We start from the raw sequence: 16423 nt of genomic DNA, 5'->3' as shown, positions 1-16423 counted from the left end.
TGAATGGACAAATTCAAGTATTTTGTAAGAGTCAGCTTTAGGACGTAATTTGCACAAACATCTACTGGCCTTAAGTCATTAGTCCTAACAGTTAACCCAAATTCATATTATCTACATTTAAAAGTGTATTATTTACCTTCTTATGGAGTTAATCAGTCTTTAACATGCTTTTCAGGAAGGATTCTGATTTTAAGAAATTACACGTTACATTTAGTTATCTGACACATAAATCCTGGTGGGATTTTAAGATATGTTCCTCATTTGGTCCAAGATTTATTTGCTTATCTTCCATTCCCCAAAATTTATTCTAAAAAAGGGGCCAAGTGAATTGTGTAATAGAACACCAGAAATGACCTCCTGTGCCTAGTTAAGGAGAGTAGCTGATTAGCTTTGAGCAAAGGCACACTCACAATGTCTGGCCCGGCCCCCTTTGAACCAGGCTGTTTTGTACTTGGTCAATTGTGTAGAGTGAAGGTTCCACATCACCAAAATAATTCATTAATAAGGAACCAAGATATATCTCAATATAAAATAATATATCAGCAAGGATTCCAAATAAAATCCACTTAATTTTTTAAACATTACTTAATCTAATTAACTTTATTTGAAGGTTTGTTCCTCTTCAGGTCACAGAGAAGCAACTTAACTCATAAGCTGTGTCATTCTATAGAGCCACTGAGACATCAGAGATCTGTGTGACTGTCACATTACAAAGCTATTGAATCATGATCCCTATTATTTTCCCATGATATACTTCTGGTGTGTTTTTAATGTGCTTTATATATGAGAAAACTCCCCCACAAGATTTATAAAGGCACCCAAATCTACTCAACAGATACTATTCATGTGAACATTTTATAAATCCTATAAGGGTTTTCCAAAGTGCTCATCTGGTTGAAATGCAAAGCCTAGTCATGAATAACTACATGCCTTTTGGGGAAACACTGGAGGCAGCCTTTGGAAGCATCCTTAGAAACAGTAAGGTAAATATGCCAACTGGAACTAATTGATTAAATTCACTAGTTAACTTGCTTTCAAAATGTACAATCTCTGGGAACTGATTATTACTCATCCTTTTCTTAGATTTGCTTTACTTCAGCATGGCCAACGTTGTCCTAAAATGTCAACTAAGAATACAGAAGTAGAAATGAAGGAGAAAAAAAAATGTGTGTGCTTTAGGTTATCTGCCCTGGACTATTACTTTCTCTTTATTATAAAGTACTCATTTGATAATTTCTTTTGAGAAGCACAGAAATATGGATGGCAATGGCTCCTTTAAATTATCTCTTAGATAAATATATATCTGTGGGCAATATGAGGCTTTTCTTACAACAGAGCACCAACTCTGAGCTGTGGAATATGAGAAAGTATTCAAGATCAGCCAATAAAACTCCTCCTGCCTCCTTCCCAAGTATTACAGAGCTCAAATTTATTTTATACTGCAAGTTAATGGTGAGCAGGAAACAAACATACTTAAAGCACACCCTATGGAAAGAAAGTTTTACAAAGAACTATCACCACATGCAAAAAGAGTTTTGTATAACAAAGCTATTTCCATGTCCCCAGGGGGTGACCCAGAAAAAAAGTGTGCTTTGACCTGGTTATAACAAAGTCTCTCTCTCTTGGTAACCTATCCTGGTCTTTAACAAATTATCTCTCTCAAAGGTTTTACTTCTATCATATCTAAATCCTCACTGTTAGAAGTTCAAGTTCATTTCCTTTTTCTGAGGAGCCACTTACTGAAGATGAGTCAAGAAGAGAAAATAACAGTATTCAAAATAAATAACAAAAGTAGGTTTATTATGAGACTTTTGAAAAATAGCTCTGGTATGAAAGGTTTAAAAAGAACAAGTTTTATTTGGATATGAGATGCTTCTCTTTCTTATCTAAACAACAAGCCAATCTCCATTTAAAACTGAAACAAAGTACTTTCACTATTTGGAGCCTCTGGTAAAGAAGGAAATTATTTAGTACTTAGATCTAAGGTAGGTACTAAAGTGTCATGAAAAGTTGTATTTCTACTGTCCTTCTAGAAAAGCTCAATTCAGTAATGAGCCACCTGAAAAACTTGCAGAACAAACTCATATAAATTCCAAGCTATTTATCTGAAATCACAAATCAGGCCCAACTCTCACTTTATATTTGGTTTGTCTAAACTTCACTGTGACCTCATCAATGACCTCCAATAGTTCCCTATGATATAGTAGGCCACAGGTGCTTCCATTAAGAGCTTAAAACCGAGGACTCAAAGCTCAAAAGAAATCCACAGTTCCAAGGACTTCTCAAAGACAATGAGAAAGGCTTGAATTTGTCGATTATTTGTTCTTCTAATATCTCTTAAAGCTTCCTTCATGCAATTCTATGCTCACTTTTAACCCGTTTCCTATTTCTTTCCATTTCTGGTCTATCCCACCCATAGCTTCTTAAGAGAGAATATTTTATGATTCCTGATCCCTCCCTACCTCTTTCTCTTTAGACAGCAGGCTTCTAGTCAATTTCACTGATATGTTCTTAATAGTATACAGGCTGTGGAGTGGCAAAAATGCAGAGTGACATTGAAAGTACATACCCTACACTCTTTAGGGTACAGTTTTGTGTGAATTATTCTTATCTTAAGCAAACCGGCACCCCATATAGTAAGGACCAGTAAAGATGTGCAAAAACACCACGAGAGAATCATCTCCAGAAGAGCTTGGTCACTTTAGGAACATAGATTTCTTCTGACACACAACACATTCATGTGCATTAGTTTTAATACTTTCATAGAAACATCATGTGAACTAAGGTTAGAAAGATATATCTATGGATAGAGCTTATCATCAAATTAAGCCACCTGTACATTCTTTTGCCAGAAGTACAAAAACATTATAAAAGAAATATATTTGAAAGATGCTCACATATGTACCAAATAGAACCCAATATTCAAGCTATATCTGAAAATTAATGCAAATTATCTGCAAAGGTATACTCAGGTTCTTAATGTTAAAAAAAAAAAGCTCATCAGTCTTTAAAAAAGTAGAAAGGCCTTAGAGCTGATCAATACAATGAATAAGTCACTATTAAAAACAAATACTCCAGTACATAAACAAATAGTTCATTAAGTCTTTTCACACAAAGGTATCACACATAGCCTATAAGAAATACTTAATTTTATTGGTACAACTGCTTCTGAAAATAAATATGAATGTTCTACAAATATCACTGGCTTTATACTATAATGCTGTGTTTTAAAAATAAAGCCTTGCTTCTCAAATCAAACTTTCATAACCTTAGTAACAGAAGCCTTAAAATCCTTTTGTGAGGTTTGTTGGTGTGCCAGTGTAGGGCATGAAAGGGGATTCAACAATCAACTACAGAGACAGTGAGCTTTTATCAAGACATCCTATCAATGCTGAGCCTGATGTGCTATTGGAGAGAGCAACTGAGTGTTTTCCCCACAGGCTGTAACTGATTATTGACCCCCCCATTAGCATGTGGGGTACATATTGAAGGTTCAAATAGAAGGCTGAGGGACTCCTGTCCCAAGGCCAGTGCTGAAAGACAGCCTATCACTTCGTGTAACTGCAGTCCATGTGTGACAAACCTGACCTACATTTCTCCCTTTCTTTCTCACAACAGCTTGTCACCGTTTTAACAAGCTATTTTCTAAAAAGCATAAAAGAAATGACTTTTAAAACTGCTTGGTAATGTGCATTCCTGAAATATCATTCATAACAATCTCATAAGAAATAGATTATTCTGGAGATAACCATGAAACGTAGCCTCAAACAAGCTTAAAGACAGGAGAGTGCTTTATGTTATAATCCTATACAATATCTTCATTTACAGTCATTTTATACAGTAGACAGTCTTAAAAGTACAATTAAAATTTTAAAACATAATTAAATTTAACAAAAAGAAGTTTTTAAACATATAAAATATATTAATTAGGAATGTATAATTAAACATTTTTCAGTAGTTATAAAAAGTAGCTTTCAAGGCTTCACAAGAAGCCACATCCTAGTAGTTTTGTTAACTTCTCAATGGATACACAATAATCACTACTAAGAATAGGGCGTAATTAAAAACAACGATGGAGGGGAGGAATAAAGGCGGCAATAATAACTTGGTGCAAATGCTGGGAAAAGCTCCCCAGCAATGGCTGCAGGCTGTGCTTCAAAGAGTTGCTGATGTGCTGTGGCTCCCCACCTCAAGTACCTACCATGCCGCTGCAGGTCATACTCCTTTTTTGTTTCTTCATTTCCTAGAATTTTCCATGCCTGATCAATTTCGATGAACTTCTGTATACATTTCTCCACTGTTCCTGCTGGTACATCTGTACTTTGTTTATCTGGATGATACTGCCAATCAAAAATAAGGAGGGTGGTGAATAGAGTCAGTTGAGTGGGGGTAAGTAAAAAAAAAAAACTGATAAATTGGAGCTTTAGTTAAGAGAGAAGGTAATGGGAAGATGAAAACTAGGATGCCAAGGCAATGAGACAACAGTGTTGGGCACAGGAGACAACTGCCAGGTTAATTAGACCACTGGAGTAGCTATAAATTCACCAGTGACATGATCTGTCACAACGTGCAAAGACAGCATTTTCTGGATAATTTGCTCATGGAATCACTGGTCTCATGGACAATTTACCTAGAGAGGATGACTAACACAAATAGAAATAAGTACGTGCAGACAAGCAGGACATGAAAAAGTAAGAGCACAAACTATGCAGAGTATGAAGTTTTCCTTACATAATGTGCTTGGCTGGAGATATCATTATAAAATGTACTACTAGGGTTTTTCTTATGAGATTGGATTTATAATCATTTAAAATGAAAATTTATCTAATTATAAATATAAAAACGTTTCCTCTTCCTCCCCAGCCCTGAAGATTTTAAAGTTATAAATTCCCAAACATAAATTTTTATTGACAACTGGGCCAGATTTGTAAGAAACAACTTTAAAGAACTCAAAATATTTGAAAATAATTCATTAAAGAATCTTTCTTCTGTGAGTTTTCTAAATCTAATACATTTTTAAGCATGTTTTCAATATGCAAGAATTTCTTTATACTATTTGTCAAAATCAGAAAGTTTTATGCCAATCCACCAATTCTCAGATGCTAATGTAAATGTAGCTTATGAATAGGAATCTACTAAGTATCAATTCAATTATCTACTTATTTCCTTTTCTTCTATGTTCTTTGTGGTTCTGCCTTTTCTTTTTATCTAACAGTTCTGAAAGAATCAATATGCCATTTTCTTTTCAGCAGTCTCTCAATGAACAAATGAAGAAAGAGTATCTACATTTAGAGACATTTCATTCAAATAATCCACGGATAACAGTAGCAGATATTCAGATATGTATTTTTTTACTCTCAAGTAAATAAGGAACCACTTCAGTGTTTACATAGAATTTTCAACCAGTAACGACTCTGAAAGTTTTATCTAATATATTATAGAATATATTTTAATTTCAAAAGTAAACTTAGGATGTTCCTTTGAACATAGTATAGTTTTCTTTTTCTTTCTTACTCTTTTCTTCCAAGTTTTTACAACAAAACAGGCAAATATCCACATTCACATTGCATGACACATCAATGTGGTTGATTCACATACTCATAAATTAATGGTACAATCATTTCAATTCTTTCATTGACTGTTTTACATACATTAAAAGAGCACAAAAAATTTTAAGTACCATGTCATTTATTATCTAAGTTGCTAAGGCCAAAGTCACTCAGTAAGTTATGGCAAGTACCATGAAGCCAAATGACTTCAATTCTCAATACAGAATTCAGAAAATATTTAAGTTTTTCATTATATCATGAACCATTGCCTTCAACAGTGGATTCATTTTCATGATGAGCTTCACACAGCTGAAGATCTCACTAGCAAGGCAAAAACTATCCTGATATATGGTTACACAGAACTAGTAAGCATCATACATGCTGGGAGAAAGATGATAGGGCAAACAATGAGAATTAGGCTTCCACTTTCCCTTTGGCAAGCTACCTCTCTTCCTATGCCAAATCTATCAGTTATCAACATTTAGATATTTCAACTAATTAACATAATGACTGAAGAAAAGAAAAGAAAACTAAGGCTTATTGTTTCTTCTTCTTTGGCCATGATTTATCAAATGATGCTCATAAAAGTTATTCCCATACGTTTTAGCAATCTCTAAAAGGGATATTCAAGCAATATCCCAAAGCCAAAATGGAGCTGGCTGCATTAAAGTTCTCTAGCTGACCCATTCCTCTAACAATTATTGAAGATTTGTATAACAAGCTTGGTATGATTCCATGTTATTATAGTACAAGTAACATATTCAAATATGCCAGCATACATTTAAAATACATTTACATGTTAACTCTTAATCTCTGTATGTCACAAACATTAAGTAAGATCCTGGAGAAATCATTTTAAACTTCTAGCTATAAAGTAGGAGTAAAGATTAAAAGATAGGTAATTTCTAATAGGCTACTACAGAAAGTCTACCTGGTACAATGAATGGAACAGGTTAGGCTTAATCATGTGCCAACCTGACCAAGAAAGTCCTAAAAAACCAGGAATTAGATACTGGCTGCCCCAAACTAAAAACTGTCCCTAAATTTTATTACGAGTCACATATCAGATCTATGATAGTCAAAGTACAATTCAATCTCTTTCCCTAATTTGGTATTTTCCTGATTACTATCTGAAATAAGTAGCTCACCATCTGAGGCTGTTTACGTTATTCTATTGTGCTACTAGAATTCAATATCATTCCATAACATTCATTTAAGGGGTATATTCCATTAAAAAAATGGCAATTTATAGCAAGAAACTCCAGAACTGTGAAAGAATAAATTTTCCTTGTTTTAAACCACCACATTTGTGGTAGTTTGTTTTCACAACCATAAGTAATTAAAATATATCTGTGGTTTAAAACTGGAATACAACAGACACTAAAACTTCTTAAGAAGTTTCAATTACAAAAGCTATTAATAAAATGGTGTCAATATTATACACATTGTCAACTTTAAAATCTGAAATGATTCTCTAATGCCAATGGGAAAACAGGCTCCTAATCCTAGATTTCAAGACCTTCTGATCCCAAAGTGAATGTTAATTTTTTTCTTACTATTTCTAAATCTGAGACTTCTTGTGGGAGGAAGCTTCAATCATCCATTAATCACCCTAAAGACCAAAGTCATTTTTCTCTTGTTGCCAAAGTTTATTTTACTCTTTGTACTTAATTTCCTTTAATGCCCACTAGCCAAACCTTCCCACTCGAGAGCCCAAAGCTATTCCCACTTTATTCATTCATTTATCAAATGAAAGACAGATGGAATCAAAAGCATTCTGTATTCCAAGGTTTTACTATTAATATCTAATTGAGGAACCAGAAACAACCGTTTTAAAAAAAATAGCATGGACTTCCTTGTAGTCATAGAAAAATACCAGCTGAATCTCACAAACAGGGAGTTCTGAAGACAACATTTATCAATCAAGTAGAAAAAATACTGACACCCCTTAGTCAACAAAATACGTATGTTCTAAAACTAATGTTGCAATGTTTATCTATTTGAACTGACTTCCACTTTCTTTCAGAATAAATTGAAATGCATTTTGCTAGAGTTGGAAGAACCTAGTCTCTTGGAAGCAATGAACTCAAAATTAAGAAAACAACAAATCTTGCAACAATTAGAAAATGAAATTGTAAGACATTACCATTAATAATAGTATAAAAAAAGAAATATTAATACTTTAGAATAAGCCAAATAGAAGATATATAAGACTTCACTTTTTGTGGATGGGAAGATTCATGTCCATTTTCCCTAAACTGATACATTAATGCAATCCCTATCAAAATCCCAACAGTAATCAAGACTGTAGTACTGGAATAAAGACATACAAATAGAGCAATGGAACATGTATGGTCAATTGACTTTCAACAAAGGTGACAAAGCAATTCAATGAGGAAAGGAAAGTATATAACAAACGGTTTTGAAACAACTGGATATCTATCTATGTGGAAAAAAAAACCTCAATCCTTATCTCATTCCATACATAAAAATTAATTTAGGACGAATCATAGACATAAATATAAAACACAGAACCATAAAGCTTCTAGAAGAAAACACAAGAAAACACTTTTGCCCCGTACAGTAGGCACAGATTGTTTTGACAGCAAAAAGCATAACTTAAACGATACAAAATTGATAAATTGAGCTTCACCAAATTTTAAAACTTTCTGCTCAAAGACACCACTAAGAAAATGAATAAAAAAGCCACAACCTGGGGAAAAACATCAGCTGTATATAATCTCTAACAAAAGACTTGTATCCAGAATACACACACACACAAAAATCCTATAAATTGATAAAAACACAAACTAAAAATCAGAGGAAAAACTTGAACCAACTCTTTTCCAAAGACAACTGATGAACAATGTGCACATGAATCTGTGCTCAAGCTTTTTTATTAGTCATTAAGAAAATGCAAATTAAAATCACAATGAGATATTACTACACATCTAATACACTGGCTAAAATAAAAAAGCTTGGTAACATCAAATGTTGGTGAGAATATGGAATAACTGGAACTTTCACATACTCCTGGTAGGAAACTATTTGGTAGTTGCTTATAAAGTTACACATACATCTACTCAATAATTTAAAAATTCCACTCCTGGACATCTATCTAAGAGAAATAAAACATAAAAGGTCTATCAACAGGTGAATGGATAAACAAATTGTATTAAATCCATATAAAGGAATACTACTCAATGATAAAAAAGAAAAAACTATGATATACTCAATACACAAATGAATATCTAAGACATTATGTTATGTTAAGCAAAAGAAAAACAAAAAGAACACATAGTGGATGACTACATTGATATGAAATCCAAATTGAGGCAAATCTAATCTACAGTGATAGAAATCAAAATTGGTTTCTAGGTGAGAAACAGGGTTGGGAATTAAGGAAGTGGGTACAAGGGAACTTTCTGGAGGAATGAAAATGTTCTGTATCTTGTTTAGGATGGTGGTTACATGGTATCAAAACTCACCAAACTGAACACTTAAGATCTGCGAATTTTTCATTATATGTTGACCATATCTCAGTAGAAATATATTTTCAGACATGCTTAAATTTAAAAAAGGGAATTTAGCAAATCTTTCTAAGCCATAAGGAAAAATGAGAAATTTCTTCCAATATTAAGAGAAAAAAGTACAATCAAGACACAAAAAGTTAATGAAAAAACTAGTATGAATTAGCAAAAAGTCTGAATTGACTAGTTTATGGAAATATAGTTTTAATACTTTTGAGTAAATCTGCCAACTCTAATAACTTAAAAATATTTTAAAAAGTTAAGTGGTGGCCAAGCATGGTGGCTCATGCCTGTAATCCAAGCATCTTGGGAGGCAAAGGTGGGAGGATCACTTGAAGCTAGAGGTTTAAGATCAGCTTGGGCAATATAGCGAGGCTCTCATCTATCTCTACTAAATAAATAAATAATTAGCTGGGCATGGTGTCATGTGTCTGTTGTCCCAGCTACTTGGGAGGCTGAGGCGGGAGGATCATTTGAACCCAGGAGTCTGAGGTTGCAGTGAGCTATGATAGCATACTCCACTACACCCTGGGTGACAGAGACTCTGTCTCTTAAAAAAAAAAAAAAAGCGTTGCTGAATTGAAAGCCAAAAAATATCCAAAATTAAAATACCATAAACATGTCACAATACTAAAAATACTAAGAGAGTGATAGTATCTCTCTGCGATTAAAGGTGTCCATTTTCAAAGTTTTAGCAAACTGTTATTTTACTAGTCTCAAATGGCTTCACACTTATTTATAACTTTATGAACTAAGTAACTTCCTTACACTTGGGAGAAATTTTCAGTTACATAAATTTATGTTCTTTAAATTTTCAAGCCATTTAGTGAGAATAAGAAAAACTAACACAAACAAAAGATTGAGAAACTGTCTTGATATAAAAATAGGAGCATTCATGATACTACAGAAGATATACAGAAAAATGATATAATATTTTATCAGGATTGGTATATGTTATCTGTTTCTTAACTAATTATCTAATTGATAACTAATGCTTTAATTAAGAAATCCTAATTCTCATTAGCTGAGATTTTATGACAATGGGCTGTCCAATATGAAACATTTTATTTCGATTTTAAATTCTCTCTACATATTAAGTCGAAGTGCTTTCTAAATCACTAATTCTGGAATGAGTGTCACAATGTGCCACCCCAGTACTACTCAAAATGTCCTCAGATTTGCAGCATCAGCATCATCTGAGAGCATTTTAGAAATACCAATCCTTGGGTCCCATCCCAAATCTTCAGAGGGGGACTCCAGAATCTGTGTTTCACCAAAACCACCAATTATTGTGGATGCTAAAGTTTGAAAAGAAGATTGTTAGCTTCTACTGCTTAAAACATAGAATTTATGTGCAAGTCAGAAAATCAGCACTTCATAAAAATTTTCCCATGACAGATGTATCCCTCCAAGTATGTATACCAAAAATAGAAAAAGGGAAAAATAAATGCTGAATGAGTGATGCTGTTCAATTTATGTTAACCTGTAACACCATAATGAAAATTACATTGTCTTCCAAGCCAGAAATTTTTTGATACCTTTTGTCCACTAATCATAAATGGTCAACCTCTTCACTCCATTGTTTGTACTAATATCAACTTACTTCACTGATGAAGAAGCTGATGAAATCTGAAAAATATGCCAGTGGTACTTTAACCTGTTGACTTTTTTTTTTTAAAGAGAGGACATAATTTGTGTTAGGCTTCAGCTACTGAACACTAACAGTGTCCACTGATAGGTTTAGTAAAGAGACAAATGTTTTTCAACTAAAAGAGAAAAAATGAAATATGTCTAAATTGTGAAAATAGGATAATACAATACAGCATAAAAATTCTAGCAACCTCTAAAAGGTTGTAGTGAAAATTTACATATTTATTAACTCCAAATGACCATTTTGATGGGCTAAGCAACATAAAAGTCGAAATGAAATGGTATTTTAAAGTAAATGCATAAGAGAGTTTTATGGTAAACTGTCCATATACATTAATCTTTTACTATATACTTGTGATTTTGATTTATAAAATATTGATTGCAAATAAGAAGTAATAATCAACTATGAAAAGGGATCTGGACAAATTTAATTAAATGAAAATCCTCAAATAGGTTGATATTATTTGATCAATGTGGCTCCTGAGGACATAGCTCTTTGGTTTTTGTCTGTATATTAAAGATGAGCTTAGTATCATTAATAGGATGCTAGCTCTCTCTCTCTAGTTTCAAACTTTCTTGAATTCTAGAACCAAATATCAAAATACCTTCTAAAAGCTATCTTGTCAGCACTACAAGTTCAATAGGTTCAATATCCAATTTATTATCCAGACTCTAAAATTAGTTCCTCCTTCTGCTGAACAGTTTGTTCTGTTAAAAGCACTAGTAGGCTCAATAAATGCTGAATGAATGGATGAAAGGGGAAAAATTTTCGCGATATTCCAGGCTACCAGTATTACAATAACCTCCTCTTCCCTCATCCCATAAACTGCCAAATCCTCTAGGATTTGACCTACACAGTGTCCTTTCTGTTACCAATATCAAACCTAGTTCAACCTAGCGTTAGCTCCCACCTGGTTTTCTGCAGTCATCTATCTTTTTAACATCCCTCCAACCCACTTCACCTGTTTCCAAAGTCACTTGCCTTACGTTATAACTCTAACCATGTCATTCCCAAGCTCGTAAATTTTAAATGGCAATCTACTGCATAATGAATTACAATCATATTCTTTATCCTTACAAGTCCTACAATAAAAGGACCCCAACCTACCATTCCAGCTTTATCTATTACAAGTATTAGATAAACAGTGAATACAAACACTGTATCTTAACTATATCTGTATCTATGCAGAGATAAACACAGTTACCTCTATGCACAAGGATCCTCTATAAATACCTGTATATTTAACTTATATGTGTAACACTTCCCCCAAAAGCACAAAATCTAAAATGTACCAGACAAAAGGAGGGACAAATTTTAGGTTTAATCTGAAATTTTGCATTTTTGTGCCTTTTCTCTCACACATACTCTTTCCTAGTGAACAAGTACTTACTGTTATCATTCCATTAAGGTGACAGTATGAACTAATATGAGATGAGAATGTGCTTCAGCCCAATGGTCATCCTTCAAACACTTTCCAAACTGAGGAAAAAGATACAGGGCAAACAAACCCTATGAGGAATGCATTCAAAAAGAGTATACTTGAAAAAACTGGATTTGTAGCTGCTATGATTTGAATGTTTGTTCTCTCCAAAACTCATGTTTGAAATTTGATTTCCACTGTGACAGTATTAGGAAGTGGGACCTTGAAAAGTTATTGAGCCATGACTGCTCTGCCCTCATGAATGGATTAATGCTGTTATTTCAGAAGCAGGTTCCCTACAGAAGAGCGAGTTCGGATACCTTTTGTGTGTGCACTCACCCACCCCACACCCTGACCTTCAGCCTTCAGACATGGGGTGGTGCAACAAGAAGGCTCTTGACAGATACCAGCCTCTTAATCTTAGACTTCCCAGCATACAGAACTGTGAGCCAATAAATTTTTGTTTATTATAAATTATCCAGTCTGTGTTAATCTGGTACAGCAGCACAAAAATGACCAAGACAGTAGCTGTGGCTGTGAGACTTAAATATGAACAAGGCCACATCCTTTTAAAAAAAAATCCTAATGTCCCTTTCTCTACCTTCCAGTCTTCCGGAAATTGTTAATGTTTCACATATCAATTCTGTACTACCAAAAGATGGAAAAAAGGGTCATACAAACAACAGATCTTATCAGTGTCTCAGCAAAAAGAGAGCTGGATGATGTTTTTGTTTTTGTGCCAATGTTTCTGGGGAGAGTCTCATTCAAGTACTGTCTTGCCAAGCCCCAATAGGACCACAGTTAAATTTCCATGATATCACAGTAGATACACATTCTGAACAGATTACCACTGAGGAATTTCAAAGTGCAGCACACACATAAACACTGAATAAAAGCTTATTATGAGTCATTTTTATTTAGGGTTCTTATGCTTTTATGGTTCTAGTCATCAATATATAATATATTGAGGCACCCATGACCTCTAAAGATAATAAAAACTTGCTTCTTTGGACATCTGTTGTGAAATAAAATGGGAAAAGTCAATTTGAGAGAATTATATGAGTTAATTAGACATTAGTAAATCTCATCATAATATCGGACTAGAACAGCATTTCCTAATATTTTTCCTCATGAAGAACTTGCTTTTGATTTACCAAAGTAGTAAATATAGGCTCTATTAAAATATTTCATAAATACCAGTAGATTCTTACTCTTTTGATAGTTTTGTAAAAACCAAGGACCTTCTTCCTGAAAATGCTTATCACATCCCTAACTTCTCTCCTCCCAAAACAAGACCAAAAAAAAAAAAAAGAAAAAAAATCAGTTCAGCTACTAAATAATTCCAAATATCTTTCTTTGCTCTTATTCTTCAAGCACCATGTGTGATAATGTAAAATAGATATTTCGTCTTTGACTTGTTTCCTGACATACAATTCCTGAGATCCTTAGAATTTCTAAAGAGATGTTTTTTTGGTATGCCCATGAGTTGATTAAGGCTGGAAGCCCCTGGGTAGCTGTAGGATGGAGGTAGGTCACCAGAAAACTAAGGCATGATTAGAGGGTTAGGATTTTCAGCCCTAGCCCCACCAACCTCCAGAGAGGCAGAGGGGGCTGAAGGTTAAACTAATCACCAATGGCCAATCATGCCTATGTAATGGAGGCTCCATAAAAATTCAAAGGACTGGGTTCAGAGAGCTACCTCATAGCTGAACACATGCAAGTTCCTGGAAGGTGGTAAGCCCAGAGAGGGCATGGAAACTTTGCACTCCTTCCTCCATACTTGTGTTCTTTGTAACACCTTTTATAATGCATATAACTGGTAAATATGTTTCCCTGAGTCCTTTGAGCCACTCTAGCAAATTAATTGAACCCAAGGAGGTGGTCGTGGAAACCTCAATTTATAGCTAGTCAGTGAGAAGCACAGGTAAAGCAACCTGGGCCTTATGATTGGCATCAGAAGTGGGGGGCAGTCTTGTGAGACTGGGCCCTCACCTGTAGAATCTGATACTATCTCCTTCCAAATAGATAGTGTTAGAATTGAACTGAATTAAAGGATACTCCGCTGGTGTCCACTGCAGAATCGTTTGCTTGCTTAGTGTGTGGGGAAAATCCCCCACACGTTTTGTTTTGGAAGTCTTCTGTGGTGTAAGAGCAGAGGAAAAACAGTATATGTTTTTTCCACTCACTTATGACAGCCATTTTGTCCCTTACCAACACTTCCTAAATCCTCCCCTTTCCATCTACTTCTCTCACATAGCAGCTTCTCAATTCCTTCTCATGCTTTTCTCTTTCAATCTTCCCTCAGAACTCCTCCAAAATAGCTCCCAGATGCCAAGAGGTCTTGCAGTGCTGAAGTGCACTGGTCTGGGGTCCTGATCAGCTACTAAAAGGGCCAGGGCTCATTTCCATGGCCTTGCTTCCCTTCCAAATCTGAAATAGGTAGGAAACCTAAATTTTTGCCTCTCAAGCCTACTCTGTTGTGGTGTTACACTACTACCACCCACTAGAAAGCAAGAATCAAGTGTGGCTGGAAGGAGGGAGTTCATGGGCATGAGTACTCCCCACCACTGGGTCCCTGAGGTTTCCAAAGGAGAGGATGCAGACAATGGAATCTCTCTTAGCCAATTGGTAAGGAACTATGCCTGTGGGAGAGAAGTTTCCTTCTGCCATTTTGCAATGCTAAGGACTTCCATAATAACTCTATACCGAAGAATCTACCTGGGAAGGAAATAGATGAGTAAGCCAGAAAAAGGTATATGATTACCTTGTCTAATATTCTTCAGGTACAGGTAGGTCTTCATACTTGGTCCTGCTTACTATAATTGGCAATTATTATCTCCCCAAATTTATAACAGGAGGTGGGGGAATACTGTCCTTGGATTATCAATTAGAACAAATGGGATAATCATTCTCATCAAAACCTAACCTTTCACCACTTTAGAAAACTAGAAATTCTGGCCTGGTGCTACGCTACGTCTGCAGTCCCAGCTACTTAGAAGGCTGAGGAGGGAGGACTGCTTAAGCCCAGGGGTTCCTTGTCTAGCCTGGGCAATATCTCCACCTCCCCCAAAGCATATATTATTCTATATGTTTTATTAAAATGCTGAATTACCTGTGTTTCTTAGTATCTTGTAATTAGCTGATCTTTTAAACAGAACTTTATTTTATATTTGAAGAAACTAAAAGACAAAATATCAACTAATGTTATTCAAATGAATAGTAAGTTAAAGCACTGCTTTTAGAGTCAAACAAGAATCTATGAGACTAAAGTCACAACTGATCCTGTAGAGGACTCATATTATAATAACCTATGCATTTAAGTAAAACTGCTATTAAAAATAAAAGTTAATATAACTACTCTCATTTGCAGAAATCATCGGGTTTTCAAATACAAACTTGTATTTTTAATTTTTTCCCAAACCATCAAATCTTACAGGTATGAATTTTATTTTTTTAAATACCAGCTTTATTGAGATATATTAATAATTCACATAAGATTCACTCTTTTAAGGTATCCAATTCAGTGGTTCTAAAGATAGTCACTGAGTTACAAAACTCATTACTACCATCACTAATTACCATCATCACTAATTTCAGAGCATTTTCATCACCCACAAAAGAAACTCTGTACCTATCAGTAATCATTCATTTTTCCCCTCCCATTCCCCAACAACTACTTCCTGTCTCTGTGGGTTTGCATATTCTGCATGCGAATGATACATACACACATATACACATATATATGCATATTAATCATTGAAAAGAACATTTGTGATTTTTAGGTATCTATAAAAATTTACCTTTCTTAGTTTCTTTGGGACTGTTGGTGAATAGCTAAGAACTTAAAAGAATATACAGTTATGTGCCACATAATGATGTTTCAGTCAACGACTCACTGCATATACCAGAGCAGTCCCATAAGATTATAATGCAGCTGAAAAATTCCTGTTGCCTAGTGATGTCATAGCTGTCGTAACACCATAGTACAATGCATTACTTGTGTTTGTGGTGATGCTGGTGTAAACAAATCTACTTTATAAACTTTAAAAGTAAAAAAGTTACAGTAAGCTAAGGTTAATTTATTATTGAAGGAAGAAAAATTTTTATAAATTTAGTGTAACCTAAATGTATAGTGTTTATAAAGTCTACAGTAGTGTACAGTAATGTCTTAGGCCTTCACATTCACTCACCACTCACTCACCGACTCATTTAGAGCAACTTTCAGTCCTGCAAGCTCCATTCATGTTAAGTGCCCTATAGAGATGTACCATTT

At 34.5% G+C, this 16423-nt stretch overlaps 1 protein-coding gene across 2 annotated transcripts in view; it reads right to left on the bottom strand.

Moving 5' to 3' along the window:
* DNAJC24 (DnaJ heat shock protein family (Hsp40) member C24) overlaps nt 1-16423 on the bottom strand; it is a 49958-nt gene that overhangs the window by 11135 nt on the left and 22400 nt on the right. For both annotated transcript variants that reach the window (XM_045557718.1, XM_045557717.1), the window contains exon 3: nt 4202-4340. In XM_045557718.1, coding sequence (XP_045413674.1) covers nt 4202-4340 — 139 coding nt within the window. The remainder of the gene's footprint in view (nt 1-4201; nt 4341-16423) is intronic.

Source organism: Lemur catta, chromosome 7, assembly GCF_020740605.2.
Source record: "Lemur catta isolate mLemCat1 chromosome 7, mLemCat1.pri, whole genome shotgun sequence".
Taxonomy (NCBI): domain Eukaryota; kingdom Metazoa; phylum Chordata; class Mammalia; order Primates; family Lemuridae; genus Lemur; species Lemur catta.
The sequence above is the reverse complement of the archived record's forward strand: the minus strand, read 5'-3'. Positions and strand labels throughout refer to the sequence as shown.